The sequence below is a fragment of the Zonotrichia albicollis genome, chromosome 6, assembly GCF_047830755.1.
Source record: "Zonotrichia albicollis isolate bZonAlb1 chromosome 6, bZonAlb1.hap1, whole genome shotgun sequence".
Lineage (NCBI taxonomy): Eukaryota > Metazoa > Chordata > Aves > Passeriformes > Passerellidae > Zonotrichia > Zonotrichia albicollis.
The window spans coordinates 26,360,846-26,385,158 of NC_133824.1; the positions used below are offsets into that span (position 1 = coordinate 26,360,846).

At 43.3% G+C, this 24,313-nt stretch overlaps 2 protein-coding genes across 15 annotated transcripts in view; both read left to right on the forward strand.

The window, feature by feature from the left end:
* The window catches only part of TMEM229B (transmembrane protein 229B), a 34,087-nt gene extending 30,300 nt beyond the window's left edge, over positions 1–3,787 (forward strand). For all 8 annotated transcript variants that reach the window (XM_074542850.1, XM_074542849.1, XM_026793463.2 and 5 more), the window contains one exon: positions 205–3,787. In XM_074542850.1, coding sequence (XP_074398951.1) covers positions 231–734 — 504 coding nt within the window. In that variant the 5' untranslated portion in view covers positions 205–230 and the 3' untranslated portion in view covers positions 735–3,787. The remainder of the gene's footprint in view (positions 1–204) is intronic.
* The window catches only part of RAD51B (RAD51 paralog B), a 403,112-nt gene that overhangs the window by 17,537 nt on the left and 361,262 nt on the right, over positions 1–24,313 (forward strand). For 6 of the 7 annotated variants that reach the window (XR_012580812.1, XM_074542842.1, XM_014268656.3 and 3 more), the window contains exons 2-4: positions 20,751–20,844; positions 21,654–21,767; positions 22,889–23,005. Coding sequence is in view for 6 of the 7 variants with exons in the window: in XM_074542842.1 (XP_074398943.1) it covers positions 20,761–20,844; positions 21,654–21,767; positions 22,889–23,005 (315 nt within the window). In the remaining variant the exon portion in view is untranslated. Of the gene's footprint in view, positions 1–19,773; positions 19,940–20,750; positions 20,845–21,653; positions 21,768–22,888; positions 23,006–24,313 lie in introns of those variants that run through there. The other variant, XM_026793445.2, reaches the window with a different exon arrangement.

Sequence of the window (24,313 nt, forward strand, 5' to 3'; positions counted from 1 at the left end):
ATGTTGTTCAGGCCCATCCTGAGTCATGGAGCCCTGTAAGGTGCCACTTTTCCCCAGGACTTAAAATCTGCTGTGGTGAAAATGAGAGTCACTTCTTTCTCAGATTTATACATTGTTACAAGTTTGTGTGCTGCCATCTGGGGGACAAGGACTTGTGACATCCTCGTTGACTCCTCTCTCCCTCTCTTTCCCTCTTCCTTTCAGAGTGCTGCTGGGGTGAGTGCAGAAGAATGGCTGCGGCAGAACCTCTGACCGCTTTCTCACGATGGTACCTCTATGCCATCCACGGCTATTTCTGTGAGGTGATGTTCACTGCTGCCTGGGAGTTTGTGGTCAACTTCAACTGGAAGTTCCCCGGTGTTACCAGTGTGTGGGCACTCTTCATCTATGGCACCTCCATCCTCATTGTGGAGAAGATGTATCTGTATCTCAAAGACAAGTGTAACATTTTAGTGCGCTGCTTCATTTACACACTGTGGACATACCTCTGGGAGTTCACCACTGGCCTCATCCTGCGCCAGTTCAATGCCTGCCCATGGGACTATTCCCAGTTTGATTTTGACTTCATGGGCCTGATTACCCTGGAGTATGCCATCCCATGGTTTTGTGCTTCTTTCATCATGGAGCAGCTGGTGATCAGAAACACCCTGCGCTTACGATTTGATGAGACTGCCGAGCCTGGGGCCCCCACCACGCCTGTTGCCTTGGCCAATGGCCACGTGAAGACAGATTGAGCAGCCGCTTAGAGCCATACTTAGCAATCTGAAAGAGCCCAGATCTCTACCACTGACAGCCAGCTCTGGCTCTGAGGTACTGCTCCTTGCTGTATAAGATTCATAACCCCATTTTTCTAATGGGGGTATGCATGGGATATACCAGAAAAATTGGAACCAATAGATTTTCTATGGATTTTACTCTTTGGGCTCCAAGGACCAATATCAGTTACTTGTTAGTTAGGTCGTTTCTGATTTTAACTTATTACTGATGAAAGCAGTCCTTTTGCTTACACTTTAAAGCGGAGAAAGAAGAAAAAAGAAATGCTACGGTGGAAATGCATCCTAAAAAACCCCACCTAATCAGTGGATGGGCATGGACACGCCAGCTGAGTTAGTGATTGGCTTACTCCATTAGGCAATATTCAGGTGCTTGCTTGCAACCAATACCTCCCGTGGGACCTGAGATGCTGCAGGAACAAGCAAAATCCATTTGCTGTTGAGAAGTACCTAAGACTGGCAGTCTGCTGGGGAGGTAGATGGTGTTCCCCTCACCAGGTCCCACTGGCCTCTCCCCAGGTTCTTTGTTGCACCATGAAATAATCTGGTGCTGGACATCTTGCTGAACTTATATGGATATTGTACTTTTTGAAATCTCAGTTCTGATACTTCTGATACTCAACAGAAATATTATCTTTTTTTTTTCTTCCTTCTTTTTTTTTCTTCCTTTTTTTTTCTAAAAAAAGGCCTTTTTTGCCAAGTGAATTTTACCATAATCTGTGCTATCTGAATATTGGCAAAGGCGCAAGAAATAATGCAAGTCTTCCCATCTCCTTTGTCCCCCCAAAGCAGATCTTGCTGCAGATTCCAGCTCCCATCTCAGCCATGCAAACCTTGTAGAGACTATATAGCCCACAAGACTTTTCAGCCTTCCTTTCCAGGGATTCCTCTGTTTCTGGTGATGTCGATGACTTAGTCTGGCTGCAGCTCATTGTATTTGAAGGTCAAAATTTCCATGTGACTATCCCAGGATTTGGTCCTCTGACACTGACTGCCATGTTCCTTCAGCACTGGCAAACAACAACAAAAACAACAAAAAACAAAACACCTGTCTCTGAAAAGCCTGCACTTCTTCATGCTCTGCCTGAATGAGGCTTTGAGTTAGGGTGTGAGAGCAGCAGTATAGAGGTGGAGTAGGAGGGACTGCTGTGGCTTCACTGTAGACCTACCTGCACCAAGGACAGTTTGAAATTTAACCTGTTGGGAGCACTTATAGACAACAAGGACACCTATGGTGCAGGAAAGGTGTTTGATAGTGGCAGCCACAAGTTTGGAATTCCCTCTGTCAAGTCTTGGCCTTTGAAGTTAGCAAGAAACAGAGAGCTTCCAGCTGTCCGATGTCTCACTCCTGAACTGATTTATGGGGAAGGTTTGCCAGAGTTGTCCCATAAGTAAGGCCATATTAATTTTATTTTGTTCTTCCATCACAGTCAGCAGAGCTGTACCAGGGATAATTTGTCTTGAAATGCAAATCTGTTGTAGGATTCCACTCTTGGAAATAGTTGGGCCATTTCAATGTATGTCCCTTGTTTCTGGTAGGGGGTGCTTAGCTATAAACCTGTTCTTGCCCTGTTGCAGCCATTCCTGAGAGGAAAAACACTGCTGGCCCTGTGAGTAGAATTGTTTCTTGGTTCTGCTGTTACAGGGCAGTGTTATACCTTCTTTGTTATTACACAGAGAGCAATTATTTTATTCCTTCCCTTCCCCTTTTCATATGGCATTCATTGCTGGCAATGGACACATGAAAACTGTGATGGCAAGGAGTTAATCGAATATGCCCTGGATATGCAACGTATCCCAAATCACTGAGAATACTTAGGTGGGTATTTAGAGTTCCCTTTTTATAGTTCATTAAATTAAAAGAGAACAAACACTGAACAGATAGTTCTTTTGATGCTGTGATGCCAGTGTTATGAAATCAGAGGAACAGTATGTAGTTTATCTGCCTTGTTGGTCTTGGGAGTACAGACCTGGACAAAATAGTCACCTGAAACTGTACATGGAGGGAAAAAAAGGAGTTTTGTGTGGGGGATAATGTAGATGAGCTCTACTGGAGCAGAACAAGAATTGCAAGATGCAGATGAGAGTTGGGATCACACCATTTTGGCCCTGGTTATGTCATGATCACCAAATGCAGTGTCTAAAGCTGGGTTGTCCTCTCACAGCATAGCTTAAATGTGGTGTTGTGCTGCCTCCTACATCACCCCCACATCATGTCAAACCCTCAGCTTTATAGAAAGATCCTTAGGATCCCTGCTTTCTCCTTAGCTGTTACAAAACTCTTTGGAAAGGTTAAAAAGAGTTGGCAGTATGGTGTGGAGGACTGGCTGTCTGCAGAGCTAACCTGGTGTGCAATAGCAGTTGTGTCTGTTACTGTCTGTACTTAAGAAGGTCCCGTATAAATGACATTTTATTTGTATTTTGCTGAGTGATGTAATATTTACCTGCTCAAAATATGGAAGGGTTTCCCAGCAGCATCTAGTACCTTAGGGCATTGTTCTTACTGCCTGTGTCATTGAAACAGCCGTTGTAGTCTGCTTTCCACTGGTGTCTGACGTGTACCACCCAGCTACTGCATCTTCATAGAGTGGTAATTTATACCCAGAAGTGCACTTTACTTGCAGCTTGCACACCAGAAACAGAAAAGGACCTGGCAAATTCTTAAATAATTTAATTATGTATAATACCACATACCTAATGCAGCAGGAATAGCCAGACTTCTCCTTTCTGAGCAACGTGGCTGCTGTCAAAGCTTTGTCTTTTCTGCAAAATCTCCCTTTTTAATACATGTGATGCTTCTTATAACATCTTGCAGAACTGCCCAGAGCGCGTTACCAGGATCTCAGTGGCAGCTCAGTGAGAGCTTGGGAGCTGGACTGAAGTTGAAGAGACATTTACATTAAGAAGAAGAAAAAACGCACAAGGCCTAACATTTGTTTGTATGTGTATCTTCCTCAGTAGATTAAAGTTGCCTGTTTTGAGTTCACCAGCAATAAAAAAAACCTTGTGATTTATCTACCTTGTCCTAACTGCAGCAACGAGAAAGTGACCCTGATCTCTGCCTTTCTTTTCCAGGGGGTGGTGGGATATGGACTCCCCAATGTTCCAGTTTTGCATCTCTCTCTTACTTGTCTCATGTACAGTCCACCCTAAAGGATCTCAAAGTGTGTGATAAATAAATACAGAGTCTGGTGTCCATCACACAAGAGGCAGTTCAAGCATTACTGTGGTATCTGTTCATACTCCAAAGATTTTGCCAGAGGGGAATGTTTGATCTACAACAGGACCAGATGGCATTTTGGTATTTTGTGTTATAATTGAGAGAAATGTGTACATACGTACCAGGTACTATTGTGCCTTTGGTCAGAGTGCGTTTTGTAATTAAAGCAGAATAATCCAATCAAGATTTTGCTTGAGTAGTCCTGTGACTATAAAAGGTAAAAAAAGACTGCAAGGCTTTAGCTGCTTTGAGAATTAGGAAGCAGGTGACTCAGGAAGTCCTGAGTTTAGCATAGCTCTGCTGCTGACTGGTTTTCTAAAACCTGCAGAGAAAGAAAGGGGATTTCTTCACTCATGGAAACTTCTGCCCTTTCTGTAAATAAAACATGAACCACAACCAAGATGTGAACTGAAACCAAATGTTTTTCTATTTTAATTTATCTGAGGCCCTGAATACATGCAATCTGCCCTGTATTCGAGGGGAGGCTTGCAGACCTGACCTCTTTTCCTCCACTTCTGCCTGCAAAGTGCAGCTGAACCACCTGAGGGGGAGAATACTCTTTTCTCCTTCCTTCCTGCACACTGGCAGCTACCAAATCCCTCTGTCCATGCCCTGTTGTAGAAGGAAATTTTTCTTCTTATGTGGCCTCTTACCAAACCAGGAGCTCTTAGTAATGTGTGTCACCTTACCCAGCTGCTTTGGCACCTAAAGACCACTTTGGGTCACAGAGCTGGTGAGAACAGATGAGCATTGTGCTTGTTTGGAAAATGGCCTCCCTTTGAACCTGTCTTCTCTTACTCCTCCTGGAGTGTCCTGAGCTGCTGAGGAAGAGACATTCCCTTCCTTCCACCTTCTGTCCCAGAGAATGGAGCAAGCTCTGCAGCTGCTTGGGGGCCTTGGTACCACTCAAGGTTTTATGCTAACACAGGTCTGTCTCCGAGTGGGAACAACAACTTTGATTTTAAGAGCTGTAGGCCTCTGAACTTCAGGCTCAACATAAGCAAGCCTTCCATAGACCTCATAGTGAATTTGTACCATGTGTAGTAGCTTATTGTCTTCCAGGATGGCAAGGCTTTGCTCCATCAAGGGTCTGACCACGGGTCAAACCTTTGTGAACAAGAGGGTAAGTTTCAGATCAGGCAGTGCCCCCAGAACCTGCTCTACTTTTGGCCCCTGGGCAACCAGCACAGATGTGGAAGGAAAAGGTGCTGGGGATGCACTGGTTAGTTTGTGTTCAAAGGCAACACATCTTCAAATATAAAGTTGTGCTTGCCCACTGCAATCTTCCCTACTTGTGCAAACACAAATGTTTGCTTGCCCCAAAGTATATGATTGCTTGACTTATTCTGAACTAGGAGTGTTCAAAATCTCCAGTCCTCTTTCTCTCTAGGTGATTCCCAGCTTACAACTTTGTGGAAAAATATGCCACCTTGGGATGTGCAAGCTAATGCTCATTAAGCCAATATAGGTCTTAAGAGGCATGTAGTGCTGTTCTCCATCCTGCTGAGTTAATCATGTTGAGAAGCAGAATAGACACACTCACAGTGTGCTGCCATTTGGCTATACCACTTCAGGACCTGAAATAGTAGCAACACCCACTCAAGAATTCATTTTGCCTTATAAAATGTACTCTTAATTCCATGCTTAAGAGGGAGAAAGAGATCCTATATAAGCTTCACCACTGCTGCTTATCTTATTTGTGCTCTTACGTGTTTAAGATTTCAGCTGTTTAATTAAGACCCTGAAGACCAAATGTGGAAGGTGACTTTTTACAGCTCTGGAGCAGGTGAGTATCATCACACAACTGCACTCTGCATTGCATGGGGTGTGCTGTGCAGCTCCAGTCCGCAGCCAGGATGGGCTTCCATCGTACAAGGACTGTGATGAGTAGGGGGGGTGATAAAAACACTGCTGATAATGGTGACAGAGCAAGGACTGATGGTGACACTCCCAAATCTTCAACAGTTAGGTTGAAAGAATCTCTTTATATTCTCTGTATCTGGCAATTCTCATAGGTCTAAAGCAAATTGGTAGTTTTTATTCTAAGAGATGCAGACCATTTCTTTGACTCCTTACTCTGGAGTCTGGGCAGCTCACTCCTCCTACTGTAAGCACTGAATTTTCTGATATGAATGGCCTTCATTCGTTCCTCAGAAAATAGCAATTTTAAAATGGTAATCCCAAATGTTTGACGTCAGTTTGTATTTATGCTTTAGTCAATTTAGGAGCTAAAGGCCCTTAAGTATCTGGTGATGCTGTTTGTTTATACTGTTGTTTGGCATGTGATCCTGCTTTAATGCTATAATGCAGAAGAAAGAGGAGGAAGTACAAGCAATTTTCTCTTTAATAAAAATACATAAACGTGTAGTTGAGACAATATTCATTAAATAGGTGAGATATGCATATGCTTAAAGATGTCTGACCTTTCAAATATGGAACACTTTCCAGTGAAAAATGTTGCAAATGTTAATCACCTTTGCAACATTTCTATATTGCTATTTCAGTGTGGTTCTTTACCTTAGTATTTTGAGAATGAGAATAAAAGTATTTTCACATTTCACTGAAGAATCTTTGAAGTGCTTTTCACAAACTAATGAAATAATTCTTGCTTCTGAAGAATTACTGAAGTGGTTCAGAATTAAGCCCAAATAGCACTGATCAAGAGCTGATGAAAACTGTCCTGACAGTTCCCAAAAGGTCATTTCAGAAAGTGAAAAGGGAGTTTAACACTACCTCTTAATCAAGTTTCCAGATTTGTGGAGTGAGGTAATAATATTCTGAAAAAGTTGGGAAACTGGGGAAGTGCTACCTGGTTTTCCACCATGTGAAACTGTCCCAGAAATGGTTGTGCATATCATGACATTGCCCTGTCAAGTGAAAGCCAGCACATGAAGGGACTGTCAGAGCTGATAGACAGCCCAATATCTTGTATAAAATAGGACTGATTCCCTCTGTCTGCTACATAATCCCATCTCCATCAGTAGAGTACTTTTGGGTAAATATTGCTAGGGGCAACAAGCTATGTTAAAGGCTAAACTGAGGTGACCATCTGCTCTATCAGCTCATGTTGCAGTTACTGCAGAGCTTATCTGTGATGCTGTTTCTGTTGTCAGACCACTCATCTGATACCACAGCTCTTTCTACTGCTTCTCTTTCTCCAGCAGCTCCTTTGGGGTATCCCATCCTTTTCCATGCTTTATCTCCACTGTAAACCTGTGCTGCAGTGAGAGGTACCCAAGCTCCCCTACCCCTGCTGAACCAGGGCAGTTGAACAAAAATACTGTGTTAAATATTTGCTCATGAGCTGTACCTTCCATTGAAGCCCCCAACAGCTGCAGTTGTCAGTGCTTTGAAAAGCAGAAAACGTTTTACACACTTGCCTTCAGGCACAAGTACAGCAGGAAGTATGAAATTACTGTTTGGTGTCTTTGCTCTACCTTCCTCAAAATGGTACACAATAGGTTTTCATGGCTAAATTCAGCAAAAAGCTTCTCTGGTATTAACCAAATCTCTGTGAGTTTCACTGAATGTAGACTAATTAATAATTTCACCTCATCCTTCATATGGATGTGTGTACATATAGTGAGTGTGTTTAGATGCACAAACATAGCTGATGGCATACATGCATTGTAGCTTCTACCAGCAAAGAAGAGCCATCCCCCATTTTGCTGCCCACTCACTGCCACTTTCTTGAGCAGATGAAATCCAGAGAATATCCACAATAAAGCCCACATACATATGAAGAAGGTTAAGATCTAAGCTGGATGTTCTTAACCTTGCAAGCTGCATGTCTGTGTGCTTTGGTATGGCCTCAGTTACACGTATCAGTGGATGAAAGACCAAATTGATGAGCAGTCAGCTCAGAGAGGGAAGTTAGGCCTAGGTTTTTCAAACATGTTTAACATACGGCGTTTCAATCAGATTAAGGCAAACATACCATACTATCCTCTTTATATACCATACTATCATCTTTATAAAAAGTTATCACTTGGGGACCTTCTAGTTCCTTTGGTAGGGTTTGGCTTCTAGTCTGTATGCACTCTACTATTGCTCAGGAGAGCACTGTGGGTCCTGCTGAGTCAAACCTATCCCATCCACTTCTGTTTCTCAGCTAAGGCATCAACTAAAACTACTCCCACCCAGCTGCAATGTTGATCCTAGACATCCTGTTCTTCTGCAGCTCCATCTTTTGGCTACTGGATCTGTCTGCTCTCTTCCAGTCTCAGTCACATTGCAAATTGTCCAGGCCAGGCCTTGTGCTTTTGTTGTCACATTGATGTAAGCATGTCCCTAACTGGATCTGTAAGTGCTAAGTTATCAGAGAGGGTGGGCATTAAAAAAAGTTCCTTGAAATTTTCAAGGATAAGAGTAAACATCCCAGCTCTGTTCCAGCAATGAAAGGGCTTAACCAAAATGTCCAAGAGGTACCTCTGTTGACCCTTTCCATCCAGGAAAGCGGATTTCCATCCAGGAAGGCAAATCCCTGATAAAGATTTGAGCATGCCAGCAACACCAGAGTGGAGCATGGCTTGTGGCACACTAGAAGCTTCAGTGCAACTACTCTTCAGGTGACACATAGGTGTCCACCTTAGCCAGATGCTGGCATTCTCTAGCAAAACAGCTTTTTAATGATGGTAAACTGGCTCTTCAGCAGGGCCTGATTGGAGTTAGCTTGGTAATGATAATGATACTTTGGTTGACAAGTGTGATGACAAAGCACAGCTGTCCTTTGATCTTGCAGTAAGGGCAGCATGGCTCCCAGCAGTTTGCTTATGGTAGGGCTTTTTGCTGCATGACTGCTGAAAGTACACAAACATCTCCAAACAACAGCACAGGCTGCAGTTGTCCTGGCCACTGACCTCTGGGCATGCACCCAGCATGAAGCTTGTGGTGTTACAGCAAGGCTGCCTGCAACCTTATGGCTGCTGGCAAAGCCAGCAGCAAGCCTGGCCTTGACTGCTGTCATGGTTCATTAAACCTTATTTCTCTGCTTTATCTTCCATTGCCCATCCTGTCCTTCCTCTCTGCCTCACTAGCTGCCTCCTGGCAAGGTCTTATTGCCTGTTAGGGCTATAGTGTTCATCTCTATTTACTGTTTTGTATCTGGTGACTTAATCCTTGCCACTTGACAGTTTTTTCTTGGCTGGGGCTTCACATCATTGTTATCTCCAGCTCTTTGTTATCACCTGCTCACAGCCACTCTCCCCCTCCTCAGGAATCGCTGTTCAGATCAGGAATCCCTGTTCAGATTAGCTGTGTCCCCAGTCTGGGCACCCCCATCCAGTTACACAGCTTTTACTGCCATCTCCTCCCCATGTCCCAGACCTCTGCCTCCTCCTAGCTTGCCACCATCTCACTAGACCAGCATTATTCTTGGCTCCTCTGGCATCTCTTCCTGAATGAGTTACCAACAACTCTAACCACTGCAATCAGGGTGGATTTCTGGCCCCATTTTTCTTCTCATGTCCCCCACTTTTCTCCCTGGAAGATACATAACAAATGGGAGAAGCAGAGACATCTTTGATTTTGTCTTCTGCTCTTCCATATTTGCCTAGCCTTTATGTTTTACTACCTTCTCCCTGGGCCCTGAGGTCTCCCTCCTGGACTGGTGCTGGTGTTTCACATCAGTCATCCTGCACCCAAGATGTTTTCTTCAGCTGACCTGCTAGAAAATACCCTTCTCCTCATGCCAGTCTGTCTCGCTAGCCCTGGAAAACCCAGCAAATTAAATCAGCTGTGTATCTATTTCACATATTTATGAGTGAGATACTAATCCCTGCATAGTGAAAGGGTCATATGTACAAAAGGGGAAATGAGGACACCAGCATTAAAGGGAGAAGTGGGGGAAGGGAAGACCGAGACTGAGAGCAAGGGCAGGGCAGATGTCAAGGAGATAAGTTTACAGTGTCGAATAAAAATACAGCAAACTGAAACAAGAGCAGATCTGAGTATCATTGGCAAGCCATATTGATTGTTCTTTCCTTGTTAGTTCTATATTTAAAGCACTCTTTTTCTGCTCCCTACATCTATGTCTTCAGAGCAGAGACCAAGTCCTCAACTGGCTCAGAAAAATATATAAAGAAATCTAAAAAACAGGAGACACTCCTTTTCTCTGTGTCTTCTATGAAAAGAAACATTTTTCCTTCCCTTTCAGGCCCAGCAGGAAAGCTGATCTGTCAGACTGATCCATTTGCCAGGACTGTCGTCCCAGGCCTCCTTGCCAATTGTCACTGGGCAAGCAGGAAAGCTCTTCCCGGCTTCCCCAGCACAGCTCATGCGCCACGAGGTCCCAGTGGGCAGAGGATTTGCACGTGATGCCGTGACCGTGACCTCGCGAAACCGCTCCGTTTCCCATCTGTTGTGTGCTGTTACCTCCCTGGAACACAAAGCATGTGAAATGTCTGCTGGATACAGAAACCTCTCAGGTTGCAGCCAAAATAAAATACCCCTCCTTAAAGCAATAAAGAGAGATTGCTTTTTTTATTGCCCTGTAAAGGATTCTGCAAGGAGTGAGCTGGAGATTTGACAGTTGCATCCCGGTCATAGTTTAACACAATACAGACAGCAGATGCTTCAAGAAGATTATGTTTCTTCATGTGCATTGAGTCTCCAGGGAGATTACACAGTCAGGGTCAAGGGCTTTAGGGGGCTGGCTCTACAGCCCTGCAGAAGGATTTTTCTTTTACCAGCAAAAAATAGCTGAAAAGCACAGGGCATTCTGCCAAACCTTCTATATGGAGTCAGCAGGAAATGCTGCTCCCAAGAGATATTTTACCTACAGCTCTGTCAGGGACAGCTTTTACTATAACAATAGCATTGATCAAATATCCCCATTGCTGCTCCACCTTGCAGACCAAGTATTGGGGCTGAGCCTGAGCAGAGGAGCAGCAGTTACTCATTGAACTGTTAAAAGATTATTTCTGTGTGGGAAAACTGTCTGCTTCTGTAAAGGCGGGCAAAAACGGGCACTTTGTCACAGTATGGTGTTTTTGAAATGCAGATATCTTGGCCAAGGAAATCATTAGTGGCCGGCTCAGAAGACCATGCATGGGAGACAATTATGTCCAAAGATGCAATGAAAGCCCTCATGGGGTTCTCACTGTACACACTGAGAAGACAGAGATGTTTTAATGAGGTTTTACAAAGAAGCTCCCTCCTCCTACTCCCAATCCTGCATGACTGTTAATTTATCTGCTTTGTACATGGAAGGATTAAGACTGAGGAAGCCCTACTAGAGTAAGAACTGACATGAGATTTAGCAATCCAAACCTTGACACCTGCCCCTCTAAAATCCAGTTCTGAAATATTTGTAAGTGTCAGTACAACTCAATTGAAGATACAGGCACTCCAGGGTGCAAGATCATAGCCAGGGTGCTCAGTAGTGTCTGGGACCAGCCTGGCCCAGCACAGGCAGGTGGTACTTAGGCAGGTTCTGGCAGGTGCTGGAGCTGGACACTCCCAACAAGGAGTGCCTGTGCAGCCCAGTTGCTTGCAAGACAAAAGCATGAACCAGCACAGACATGGGCCTGCCTACAGCTGGTTCCTGAAAAAAAGGAAAAAGTAGTGTCCTTAGTCTGGACTAATTTCTTTGTTATTCTGTATCTCATGCTTGCAGGCTCTGTGTAAAATGCTACTAAATCAAAGAGGGAATGTTTTATGCTTACTGAATGGGGAAATCATTAGTACTGGATAAAAACCAAAGGCAACATGGACCTCACTTATTACTAAATCCTGCCTCAGACAGGCTGCCTCAGACAAAGCTGCTTCAAATGTCCATGTTTTAATAAAGAAAGGACATTAACCAAGGAAACCAAGATTTACCTCAAGTACTGAAATCGGCAGAGAAAGGAAAAGAGAAAGGAACTGGTTTTAGCAAGTGCCCTCCAAAACCTGCAGAGCCGTATAGGGCATCAGTGTGGCTTTGCAGTGCTGCTGGCCTAAAAACATGAACTGCCCCACTATGTTCCCCCTACCCTCATGCACAGAGGTTAATGGTGCAAGAAATTATAAATGTCAGGAAGCATATCTGAGGTGGAATGTAGATAATAAATTTCATTTTACCAAGTCATCAGTCTTCCCACCTTGGAGTATGAAAGTCTTGCTCTTCTTGGATTCTCTCAATATCCACACTTTTGTGGCTGAATTGGTGTAGCAATTTCCTTTTTTCTTCAAGTTTTGAACAGGCAGAAGGAGGAATGGAGGCTCTTGTAAGCAGAGAGAATTAGCAGTGGGGAGGAAAGACTGTGAGAATTCCTGTCCATACTGACCTATTTTTTTTTCATTTAAAATACATAGTTTTTGATATTATGTGTTTATTTCAATTGTTGACAGAGAACACGAAAAAAGCCAGTGTGTTACTCTAGGCATTTTTGGCAGATAGAAAGGCAAACTATCCAGTAAGGATCAGCAGCTAACCCACAGCAAAGCTTAATCTCCAGCCAAAAGTTTAATCTAACAGAAACCAAACATCTGCCCTTCTCGGGTATGCTGGGATGGACACAGGAGTCTTGGTTTCTGGATGGCTCCAGAATTGTTCTTCATCTTCTGACTCTTCCCAGATGGCAAAGCAGGGCCTGGGAACTCTCTCTGTGGTTTAGGTAAAAGACTGTGGCGTAGGATGGCAGAATTACAGCTATAAAACCTCACAGCAAACCATGCATAGGTCTAGTACAATTAAAAGTATCCTTCTCTCACCCTGTAAAACATTCTGCTCTTTCTGGATTTTCTCTCCCAGTGTCTCTTTTCATACACAGCAGATTGAAACCATTATCTCTGGAATAAGAGGGTGAATGCTGCTTTTTTTCCCACTCTATCTCATTTCTGACCTCTGCTGCTTTTTACTATTCTAGTCCTGGTTTATAATTGGAAATTGAAAGGTTGAAAGATTTTCTTCACATCTGACATTCATTCATCCTTCCGGCTTCTTTTTGTCCCAGTGAGATTAAAGCCAAAGAGAAAGAAACAATCAAAACTGTGTTTATGGTCCATGTTTTTAATACCAAACCTCTGCTTCTGTTCTTAGCCTGATTTACTGTAACTTTATTCACTTCACTGACCTCATTCTGAATCCTCACCAATGTAAGAAGGAAGTCACGTGATATATTTAAAAACTGAAATATTTTAAACATAACACTAAGAGTTAAGACAAACAAGTCATCTTGCTCATCTTCCTATTCCCCAGCTGTGATGACTTGTCTATATTCCTGATCTTATCATTCAAGCCGAGATATTTGAAAAGCGACTATAGATTTAAAGTGACTCAAGTTTTACCACTCTGGGACATTTCTCTTCTGATTCTCTTCAGATGGCTCCAGTTAGAAGTATGTCAGCTGTACACCCCTGGGGAGGAAGGTATTTCATGCTGAAAGCCCTAAAATGAAGCCAGCTCAAATCAGAGGCTTTAAAAAATCATTTGGCCTTTGTTGGCGAGTTCCCACTGACTTGGCGAGTTCCCACTGCGAGGTCAGGGAAACACACAGCTCCCAGTGGAAGCTGAACCACAGCCACTTGCATTTTGGTACCATATGGCTGTTGGGTCACACAGCCCAGGATACACCTGTCCCTACTGATGTCATGACAGCACAGCTGATGAAAGTCAGTGATGAATGCAGGATGTCTCCATCTTCTGTCAGCTCAGTGGCACCTTTCCTTATGGTGCATTTTATTTTGCAAGGCTGAGAGTGCTCTCATTTCATACCCATTCCCTCTTTGGTGTGAAACTGAGGTCCAGGATAGTATTCCTTCAGTGTCTGAACTGGATTGGACTCTGATGCTTCATGCAGATTCATAAGCCTCTATCCTGAAGACTACTAAAACAGAAGTTCAGGTATTAGACAATTAATAGGACCCAGGCTCAGTAAAACAGCTAATCATGCATTCAGCTTCTTGCTGTACAAATGTCCTATTTTACTTCAATTAAGTATAGGCTTAATTTCCTGCATAGTTAATTTAATACAATTTGCTCCAGTGATTTATTTAAAAAATAGCTATGGCTCTGAAAAATCAATTTGTCCTGGGCAGTCAGTGCAGGGTTAGGATGATGTGATCTCAGCTATAGCATTGTACCCAAACACTGAGTGACAAACATGCTTGCCTGGCTAGTCTCCATAGTAATTGAATTCGCGGTGTTGGAGTACTGGGGTGATATTTGCATAAATTATTGAAATGCCATGCTTCAAGGTAAAAAAATAATCACTACAGAATTAACCTGATCTCTTCTTTCCTCTGTGGTTAAATCTTCTGTAATTATCCACTAAGAGATGTCTTCCATCTGTTCTCCAACACTGCTAAGACACAGGACACTGGATCTCTGTTTTGATCTCGTTTGAGACTGCTGAGTTCCTTGTAGGTGTGTGTGAGCATGAGTAACATCCAATTGCAAAGTGTGAAGATGTCTCATTCTTTCACAAGCAGGCAGAAAACTGTCAAGCGCAAATACTGTGGCAGTAGAGACATTCTTCTGCTTTCTCTGCCCAGGATTGGTGGTGTGTTCTGCCTTCCAGGCCACTTGGCTACCTTTGGAAACACTTCAAAAGCATCTTCTAGGGGAGAATGGTGAGGATGTCTGGAGCAGTTTCCTTTGTAGTTCCAGCCATAGGGATCTCATTCATTGCTTTAAAAATAAGTAGAATGAAAACCATGCAAAAGCCAAAGGCCCCAGACCAAAACAATTAAAGGAATGATATGTTCCAGGCTTTGTTTGCTTTCTGGTTTGTGTGTTTGTTGTTTGAAATAAGAGCTACTGGGTTGACATCAGCTGCTGGGTTATCAGAGCAATCAATCTGTAACATCACAAAGTGAAGACTTATTTTCCCCCATTTCTGACAACTGCACAGAGATGAGTGTCTGAGATCTATTCTTCTCTCCTGGTGTCTAAGCAAAAAAGCTCATCTCTCAGTCAAGTCCACTGATTCCTGTTGTCTCTTTTCTCCACTGAAGAACTCTACAGATGGAGCGAGGGCTGTACCTGAAAGCAACAGATGTCCTACCCTAATTGCTAAAACCAGGCACCATCATGCTAATTTCATGGTGTCTGACTCTGAGTGTGATGACAAGGGATACACAGTGCACTTTCACTACTGGTCACTGTGAAAAATCACTGCTTTGATTTTTCTAGTCTAATTGCAGCTTCTCAATAGAGGCTGGATGCTGTGAAGGGTCACAATGCTCCTAAAGGCCCCTGCTTGCGCGAGGAACACCTGCTGTGAAATTTGTCACTTCTTTGTCTATCTTACCATCTCAGGAAAAACTGCAGGAAAATCTGTATTGAGAGTGGCAAGGCCTGGTGAATGCAGACATCACTACTGGGACAACCACAGCAACTTCAGTAAGCAGAAGGTCAGGACAAGGCAGGAAAAAAGGGGTGCTGGTAAGGCACAGGGTGCTGAAAGGCAGGAGGATGTCAGGTTTGTTTTATGTAGGGTAAATTTGGTTCAGCATGTACAGGCAAAGATCTGCTCTCTAACAGCAACTTCACATAGACTATTATGGTGCTGTTGTATCAGTTTATGGCCTTCTCATCTAACAGAAACTTAACAGGGAATATAAAAACTCCAAAGACTTGAATGACTCCTCCTGTCCCTTTAACCAGAAAAAGCTAAATGAAGTAGGAAGCTGATCTTGGTGGGTAATCTTCTTAGATGAGTACAGGCTAAAAGTGGAATAATCCCTGAAGTCTCTCAATTTGTTTGTTGTAGTTTGGGCAAAAAGCAAATGCAGATGAGTTTTTCAAAGCTGTAACATGCAGGTGGGGCTGCCCTTCTTCTGCAATAGCAGTGAATGTGGCCAGTCTGCTTTTTTGTAAAAAGGGTAGGAGGTACAGATGCTCCCTTTCAAAAAAATGGAGCTACACTGCAAACATTGCTATTGAATATTTCTGAAATAGTTTTGGAGGTTATGGATAATTCTGGATTCACAGCAGCATGGGTGAATAGGCAGAAAACAGAGAGATGCCTTCTGCCTATCCTGAGGAAAAAAAATCTTTTTACTGGGTGTAAAGGTGTGTGGTCAGACAGATCTGTACTAATACCTGAGGAGGATTCATTATCAGTTGGGTTTAATCCTTCCTAGGCAGGAGGAAAAAGGTTAATTGCTTGGGGAGAAGCATTTATCTGGTCCACAGATGGTTCAGATGACTGGCACACAGTGGGAAGAATAACACAAAATGAAAAGATGGGTTACTTTTTCACCGCTCTGTTGTTCTTAATTTATTATAGCCAATGGAAACAGTGCTGACCAGCTTCTAGAAAAAAACAGAATGGCAGCTTCCTTTCCCCCAGCCCAACCCTGCAGCAGATGCATCTGGCAAAATCTCAAGTTGAAGTAGCTTTGCTAAAGCTGTGCTGGTGTGGACAGCATGAAAAATACAGTGTTTTCAACCAGGGTCAGGCCTCCTTATGAGATCTTTCTAATTTCTTTTATTTTTTGAGATAGGGAAACCTCAAAGGATTGGAAATAAATCTCCAGCTCCTTTGGGGAGACAGACACAGACAGAATAATTCATTGGAGGTTCCTTTGTGTGCTGTTATTGAGCAACCTCTTGGGACCTTAATCCCAGGAAAGCATGTGCTGTTCTATAAGTGTTTTGCAGTCTCCAGAGCTCACAGGTCATTTCTTTCTATTAAAGAGTGTGGTAGGCATCAAGTAGGTAACCCCAAGGAATAAGAATATGTTAGACTAATTAGACACTAGTCGGCAAGCATAAGGTGGGGAATTGCTCTGAATATCTGGATTACCCTTGTGAGTCAGAACTGTTGCTGTATTCTGCTGGAGCAGACTCCTTTGGGGACACATTTTCACAGGAGCAGGGGAACACTGCTAATTTTAAGGAAAGAATTCATAGTTGGAAAATAGTAATAAACCTGAGGATTGTAGTCAGTATCAGTGAGCTGACATTGTGTTAGCAATTATATGAATCATCTGAAATGTCCCAGAATGCAAACTATTATCTGAAAATGCTCACAAAAGACTGTCTTGGGTTTGAGGAAGAAACTTTTCTGTGGAATCTGTTCCAGAAAGGAAACATTTTACCATTATCTTTTAAATTCTAGGGACTTGCAGAATTATTAACTACTGAGTATTTATTTGGGTAAGAACTGATAAGTATTTCATCATGTGTCCTTCAAATCAGACTCTATCCCTTTCTGCTTGCCCCTTAGACAGCTAATCACCATTTCCTTTTTAATTTTAATTGGTGTGCTTGACGTTAGATCCTTTTGATTCTCTGAGATCTCGTTTGTTGTTGCTGTTATACTTCTGCCCTTCTGTGACTCTTCCTCCAGTGTTGCCAGTTTAGATGACCTTCTTATGTTAATATGAAACTCAGTTCTTATAAAGTAATCATCTCTTAGCTTTATTTATCCTTTCTTATTTTCAGTTCCAGAAGCAGCGAAAGGCTTAGACTAGCACAGTTCTCTGCTGTATCATGCCCGACACATGAGTCTATTGGACTGGCACTGCTTCCTCTGTTTGCAGACTAAATGGGCAAAACTAAAGCCAAGATGGAAAGCAGACACCCTGTTGTCAAGGAGCTTGAGCAAGGTCACAGAGCAGAGCAGTTTGCAGAGTGTCCTGATTCCCCAGTGATTACTGTCCTAGTCACACAAATGGAAGCTGTGATGTGCCTGCTGTGGTGCTGCTGGAGAACATTGACGGTGACTAAGCATATGTGAACACATCTAGGGTTATCCTCTGAATGTTCTCTCCCTTAAGTTACATGGGGAAGATGATGCACAATTATTTGACAGCCGGTTTAAAGGTGTATCTGCATATCTGAGAAGCAGACTGGGGAACAGTCATGACACTTCTGAGAAATAAGATTCAAAGAACTTGCAGGAGAGGCACCTGGCTATATTGATTTTGCTCACAAAGTTTCTAAAGTACTTGGCTGGTAAGATTTTCTTCCCTTGCTCAATGTTCCAAAACAGTTCTCTGGTATAATAAAGGTATTTTGTTTGTGTAGAAAGTGAAGAGGAAGCCTGTTGGCCTGCAGGTGAAGGGAAAGCCCTGATGTGTTTGTGGGAGGAAAGAAAATCATCAAGGCAATGCTCCCCTTTCCTCTGCTGGGAAGGTAGGGCTTCTGCTATCCCTGTGCTGAGGAGGAAACTGTAGTTCATGACAAGTTATACTATGGTCATGTCCTTCTTTTTACATTGAAACTAAACTGCAGCCACAGACATCTTTTCCCTTTCTTTAGACACCTTTTCTCAAATGTGATTCACAGTTTTCAAGTCAACTTTTAAAGGCCAACTACACTAGGAGGAGCTCTTCCTCCATGCCGTCTCTCCCTCTTCAGGTACCTTTTCACTACAGCTCTGAGGTGCTTTTGTATGGGCTGCTTACTCCCTGCCCAGCTTCTTAAATCCTCTGGACTTCTCTGAGCATGCAAGCTCCCTTCAAGGTAGGAAAGAAACGGGAATTCCCTGACCTTTTTTGACACTCTGGTTGTTGGGCATTTTGAGATAGCTTCTTGCTACTTCTGCTGTTCACTCTTTTGGAAGAGTGGCTGAAGTGTTCTGTACTTTGCAGCTTTGCAGTGGCATTTGTTTTTCAGAATAGACAAAAGCCCAGCCATGAAGTTCCCAGTGCTCAATTTCTCACTTAGTGCTCAGTTTCTCAAAAGGTAGTTTGGTCCATTTTTTCTTCAGTTGGGTTATTTTTTAGTACTGTAAGGATTATGTAGATAACTTATAGTACTAAGTTAAATACTTTCTAGTATAAGCTAGAGTGAGTTGGAAAGCACACCCCATGGACATTCATGCCAGTCACGTTTGATGACTGCTTCTCCCTGTTACATTCAGAAATTCCCTATATTTGGAACAGTGTGACCAGCAGGAATAGGGAAATTATTTTTCTCCAGTATTTGGCATTGGTGAAACCACATCTTGAGAACTGGCTTCAGTTCTGAACCCCTCAATTCAGGAAGTATGGGAGGGTGTCCAGAGAAGAGCAACAAAGCTGGTGAAGGTTCTTGAGTTCAATGAGGAGCAGCTGAGGGAGCTGGGGTTGTTTAGCCTGGCAAAAAGGGAGGCTGGGGCCTTATCACTCTCCACAGCTACCTGAAAAGAGGCTGTAGCCAGGTGGGGTGTGCCCTCCTCTCCCAGGTAACCAACAGGATATGAGGACATAGAGGACAGGTTTAGGTTGGATGTTAGGAGGAAATTCTTCACCGGAAGAGTGATTGGGCATTGGAATGGGCTGCCCAGGGAGGTGGTGGAGTCACTGTCCCTGCAGTTGTTTAAGGAAAAACTGGATGTGGCACTCAGAGCCAGGCTGTGACAAGGGGGTGTTCCGTCACAGGTTGGACTCCATGACCCCAGAGCTCCTTTCCAACCGAATTGATTCCATGATTCACATCATGGGGCATTTCTCTCACAACTGGTGGCAGACCAGGTGTCTGTGAGCCCTAACTATGAAGACAAGGATGTCATTCCAATATTCTTTACTAACAAGTGACTCCGTGCATGGCACGCTCCATGCTGCAGGCTCTCGGGTTCCGTAGACACTTTTGTGTAGATGACGGAAGGAATTCCTACATTACAGTACAAGAGCGCCGTGCAAGGCTCCCGTCTCCGGAGGGCCGCTCGCGTTCACGGGCAGAAGGAACACCGAACAGCCCCCTATGCCCTCAGTCTCCGCAAAGGAGAGCTCAGCTGCCTCCTGCCTAAGCGGGGGCAGAGGGACACAACCCCCCGCCATCACAGGCGCGCCCTCCCGGGAACTACCGCTCCCGGCATGCCTCGCGCGCAGCCAATGGCAAGCGCAGGCCTTGCCCGGCGGCCCCGCCCCCTGGCCCTCGCCGCGGGGGCCTTTGAAAAGTTGCCGGGGGCGTGGGTCCGCTCCCGTAGCGGCGCTGGCCCGGCTCGGCCCGGCTCGGCTTGGTTCGGTTCGGCTCGGCTGAGAGCCCCGGGCTGGGGCGGCTTTGCTGCGGGACGCCCCCAGGCGCGGGGTGAGGCTGGTTTGCGGCGGGAGCGGGCTCTGTGGTGCCCGCGGTTGTCGCTGCCGGGTCCGAGGGGCCGGGCTGGGTCTCCGGCTGCAGGCGCATCCTCGCTGATGCAGCGGAGAGAACCTGGAACTCTGGGAGTCCTTCCTGTTTAAGGAGAATTTTGTATATGGGGCAATAAAGTTTCCACCTTGTAAAGATGTGGAGGCCTGTGCATCTGCAAAGTTGTAGCAGTTTTGTGTTATGGCAAAAATTTGCGGTATTTGCTCTTACGTTACTTTGTTTTACGTTATAAAAACCTTTGTTTTGCCCGAATGTCTGTATGAATTAATACTGGGAATGTTGCCTAAATAATACATGTGAAACAGCGACATGGCCAGTCATATGTATGTGTGTGCTTTGGATTGTACTGGGCGGGACTGCATTTTGTGCAGTAGAATTCAATGTTACTGGCACACCAAAACTGGGTGTTGTATTCCAGCAGTGTATGTTCTAGGGTTGAATGCTTACTGAGATTGCTCTACAATTCGTATCCAAAGTTTGTTCTTTCTTGCCAGTGCCATACAGCATGAGGAGTTCTTGTTCAGCTCATGACTGTAGACATTGCTGTTCTTACTGGAATATTCTCATACACGGTCAAATATGAGATGTAATTTAAAAACTGTATTCAGACTTGTAATATAATTTAGTGTGACACAGACTTATATGGGAAATTTATATCACATTACATCATGTGTTCTTTAGCAGGGAGTTAGTGGAATTGTCCACACAATCACACTCAAATCATCTTTCAAACATTTTTCTGTCTGCCCTGTAGGTTGGGAAGCATGGCTGCTAAGAAACTAAGAAGAGCACAGCTGTCTCAGGAAATGTGTGAAAGGCTGAGTCGCTATCAGATCACCACCTGTCAGGTGAAAGAGTTATTTTGTTTGTGAGGGGTTGGTCTTTTGTGGATTGGTGGCAGTTTTTTTGGGAGTGGGTTTGTTTTTTTGTAAGTTGGTGGTTTTCTTTGGGTTGGTTTGTTTGTTTGTTTGTGCGTGACTGTGTTGTTTTAATGCATGTTGTGTTCACTTTTTGGCAGTTTAATTAAACTGGGAACTTTTTACAAAGTAGGGAGCATTTCAGACTCAATCTGGCCTGCTGCCTTGTAAAAATAAAGCTTTAAAATCATGAATGCCTAACTAAAACATTTAAACTTTTATGTACTTACTGTCCCTGTGGAGGCAGGGAAGTTGCAGAAGCAGCTGTGTGGAGAAGGACTGGGGGTCCTGGTGGACAGCAAACTGTCCCTGAGCCAGCAGTGTCCTGGTGGGCGAGAAGGACCATGGGATCCTGGGCTGCATTAGGGAGAGCATGGCCAGCAGGTCAAGGGAGGGGATCCTGCCCCTCTGCTCAGCCCTGGAGAGCCTCACCTGGAGGGCTGTGTCCAGTTCTGGGCCCTTCAGGACAGAGATGGAGCTCCTGGAGCTGGTCCAGTGAAGAGCTTTGAAGATGATGAGGGGATTGAATCATCTCTTCTACAGGGAAAGGCTGAGGGAGCTGGGCCTGTTCAGCCTCCAGAAGAGACGGCTGAGAGGGGACCTTAGCAATGTGTAAAAGTATCTGAAGGGAGAGTTGCTAAACCTGTGGAATATGCACTAATTTTGGACAGATTGCATCAGTTTAGTCCCCAGCTTGGATTTCTAGGTTGAGCTCTCTGAATTGCTCTGTTCTCTTTCAGGACTTTTTATGTCTTTCCCTCTTGGAGCTAATGAAAGTGACAGGACAGAGCTACCGTGAGGTGCAGAAGCTTCTCTGTAAAGTCAGCCGAGCTTGTGCTCCCAAAATGCAGACAGTAAGCGTGCTTGTGTTGGTACTCCTTTTGATACAATATCTGGAAAAGCTGAACATTGTCGCTCATCTTTTTAGCTGGGAGGCATGTCTCAGTTTTACTGCACAACGCCATAATGTTTTTATTTTCAAATGTAGGTCTTTGATGCACTTTAGGTTAATACAGTTACATTTATTAGGTATTATAGCCCCATGAGATTGTTCAGGCTTGCAGCAGCAGTTCTGAGTGCAGCAGGGAAATAAGTCATACTCTCTGCCAATCCAGCATGTAAAAATTGCTTATAGCAATTGCTTATAGCAATATGTATCCTGCAGTGAAGAAAATACTTTTTTTAACTACAAGCAAATAATAAGAATGTTGGTATAAATTTGGTTTAGATATAAAAGTGGTGCCAAGAATTGAAGTGATCCTGACAATAACTTCTTAAGGACTGTTTCCACCCATGTAAATGGGTTGTGTGCCTTAGGTTACAGTAGCCTAACTGGGGAGGGTGCAAGAAGGAAACACATTGTCTGCAACGCAGTGGCAGCATTTTCTTTTCTTTTTTGAATTCATATGAAAAGATGACTTTTAAAACAGAGAGGATACAGACAGTTCTGACCTCTGTCAATGCACCCCATTTTTATTCCTTGCAAAAATAATCCATGTCCAGATGTGTAATTGGCATAGTAATTATAGGAGTAATTCTGTGAGACTTTAAATTCACTAATATCCTGCAATAAAATTAGTAATAGAAGAATTTGTATGACTTTTACTGCATGCATTTGAAGCTAGTAAATTGGTAATGAACACTGATCAGGGAATTTTACAGGTTGAAAACAAATCTTGTTGAATAGGAGCAGAGACAGTTTTTGTTACATCATGATTAAGGGCTTATTCTTTAATGTTGTGGTAAGGGAGAGAAAAAAGACTTAAATTTACTCTCTGAGCTATAAATGGAATATAAATACAAGGAGGGGTGATGAGCTAAGGGCAGACTATAGCTGAATATAACAGTACTTCTCTCATTGTTGAATGTTAAGTCATACCAGGTTGTTAAAAGCAAATACAATTTTCCTATTTCCATTTTAAAAAGCATTTTCTGCTTTGCTTGTTTTCTTTTGCTATTTTCCCTCCTTTTGTAGGCTTATGAAATGAAACTAAGAAAGTCTGTCAATCCTTCTTCAGCCTTTTTATCGACCACACTTCATAGTTTGGATAGAGTCCTGCATGGTGGAGTGCCTTGTGGATCCCTCACAGAGGTAATTTGTTTAATATGTTTTACTTTAGTTGAGCATTCTGTTGCAGAATGAGCCATTTGTCGGGTGCAGGGAAAACTTGGGACTTTCAATATGAGATCAGCAAGCTCCGTTTATTGAAGAGAGCATATATACATTATACAGCAAGTAATAAGCTCATGAATATTCTGTATTTTACACCGTCTGTTGGCCACACCACAACATCAGCTCTTCCGCATTCCTTAGGGGTTACACCTCTCTTTTCTCATGTCTCTTTCACTGTTTGTTATCATACCACGGCTAGGCCCAAGGACACGCTATCTTGTGGGTGCAGGACTTGGAATTAGCCATGGCCCCGTACTTTTCCAATTCTTAGCTACTCTCCCAACAGCATTCTGCCCTGAAATCAAAAGTCACAGATAGGTTGGACCGTCTTGTGTCAGGTGCTTCAAACACAAAATACACAAAAATGTTTGGATGAGAACAGGTCTTGCCAAGTGCTTTTCTTTGTCTACTGAGGCAAATTGTCACAGTAGAGGAATAAAAATGAGTAGTTATGAAAATCTTACTATGAAGAAAATACATTTGTTTCACATCCTGTAAGCAAGCTAGATTGATTTTGATTCCTGATAAAAATGGCTTTCAAAATCTAACAGTGATTTAAAACATACTAGATTTAAAGCAAGACTAAGTTGAAACTAAACAATTTCTGCTCTAGAATCTCTTATATAATGAGAGTTTTTAAAGATTAGTTTGTAAAGATTCTGAGTATTTCTTTTTGTAGACAATGGAATATGCACCATGCATGGAACGCACAGCACCAGGAAAGGCAATATTGCACTTTAAGTTTTCTTCTGGAAAAAGCTTCTGAATGCGATTTTTGTGTTCTATGATATTTTGGTTAAGAATGAAAGGACCTGCCTGGTGCAGTTCTCTACAGTGGGGATCTCACCAAGGGAGGGAGACGTTGACATCTGTACAAGACATGTAGTGGATGAGACCAGAACTGCAAGCCCTTTCACCTGCACCTTGGGCTTGGTTGGTGACTGATACACAACTATTTGGTCAGAAATAATATAGAGACAACTAGGTAGGATCCAGAAATGTGATGAATAACTCAAAAGATTAGATGTGTCCAAGAAAAAAAAAATAGTGTATTGCTTTTTATTTGCCTTTTAGGTACTAAGTGTGGAAAGCAATTAGGGCACCTATTAGGGATTTTTCAGCAAATGAAAAGGTAGATAACCATTGACCATACAGAAACTGATCTTTTCTTTTAAAGCCTGGTTCTGGGGATTTTAAGAAGCTTTTTTGCAAGAGTCTTGAGATTTA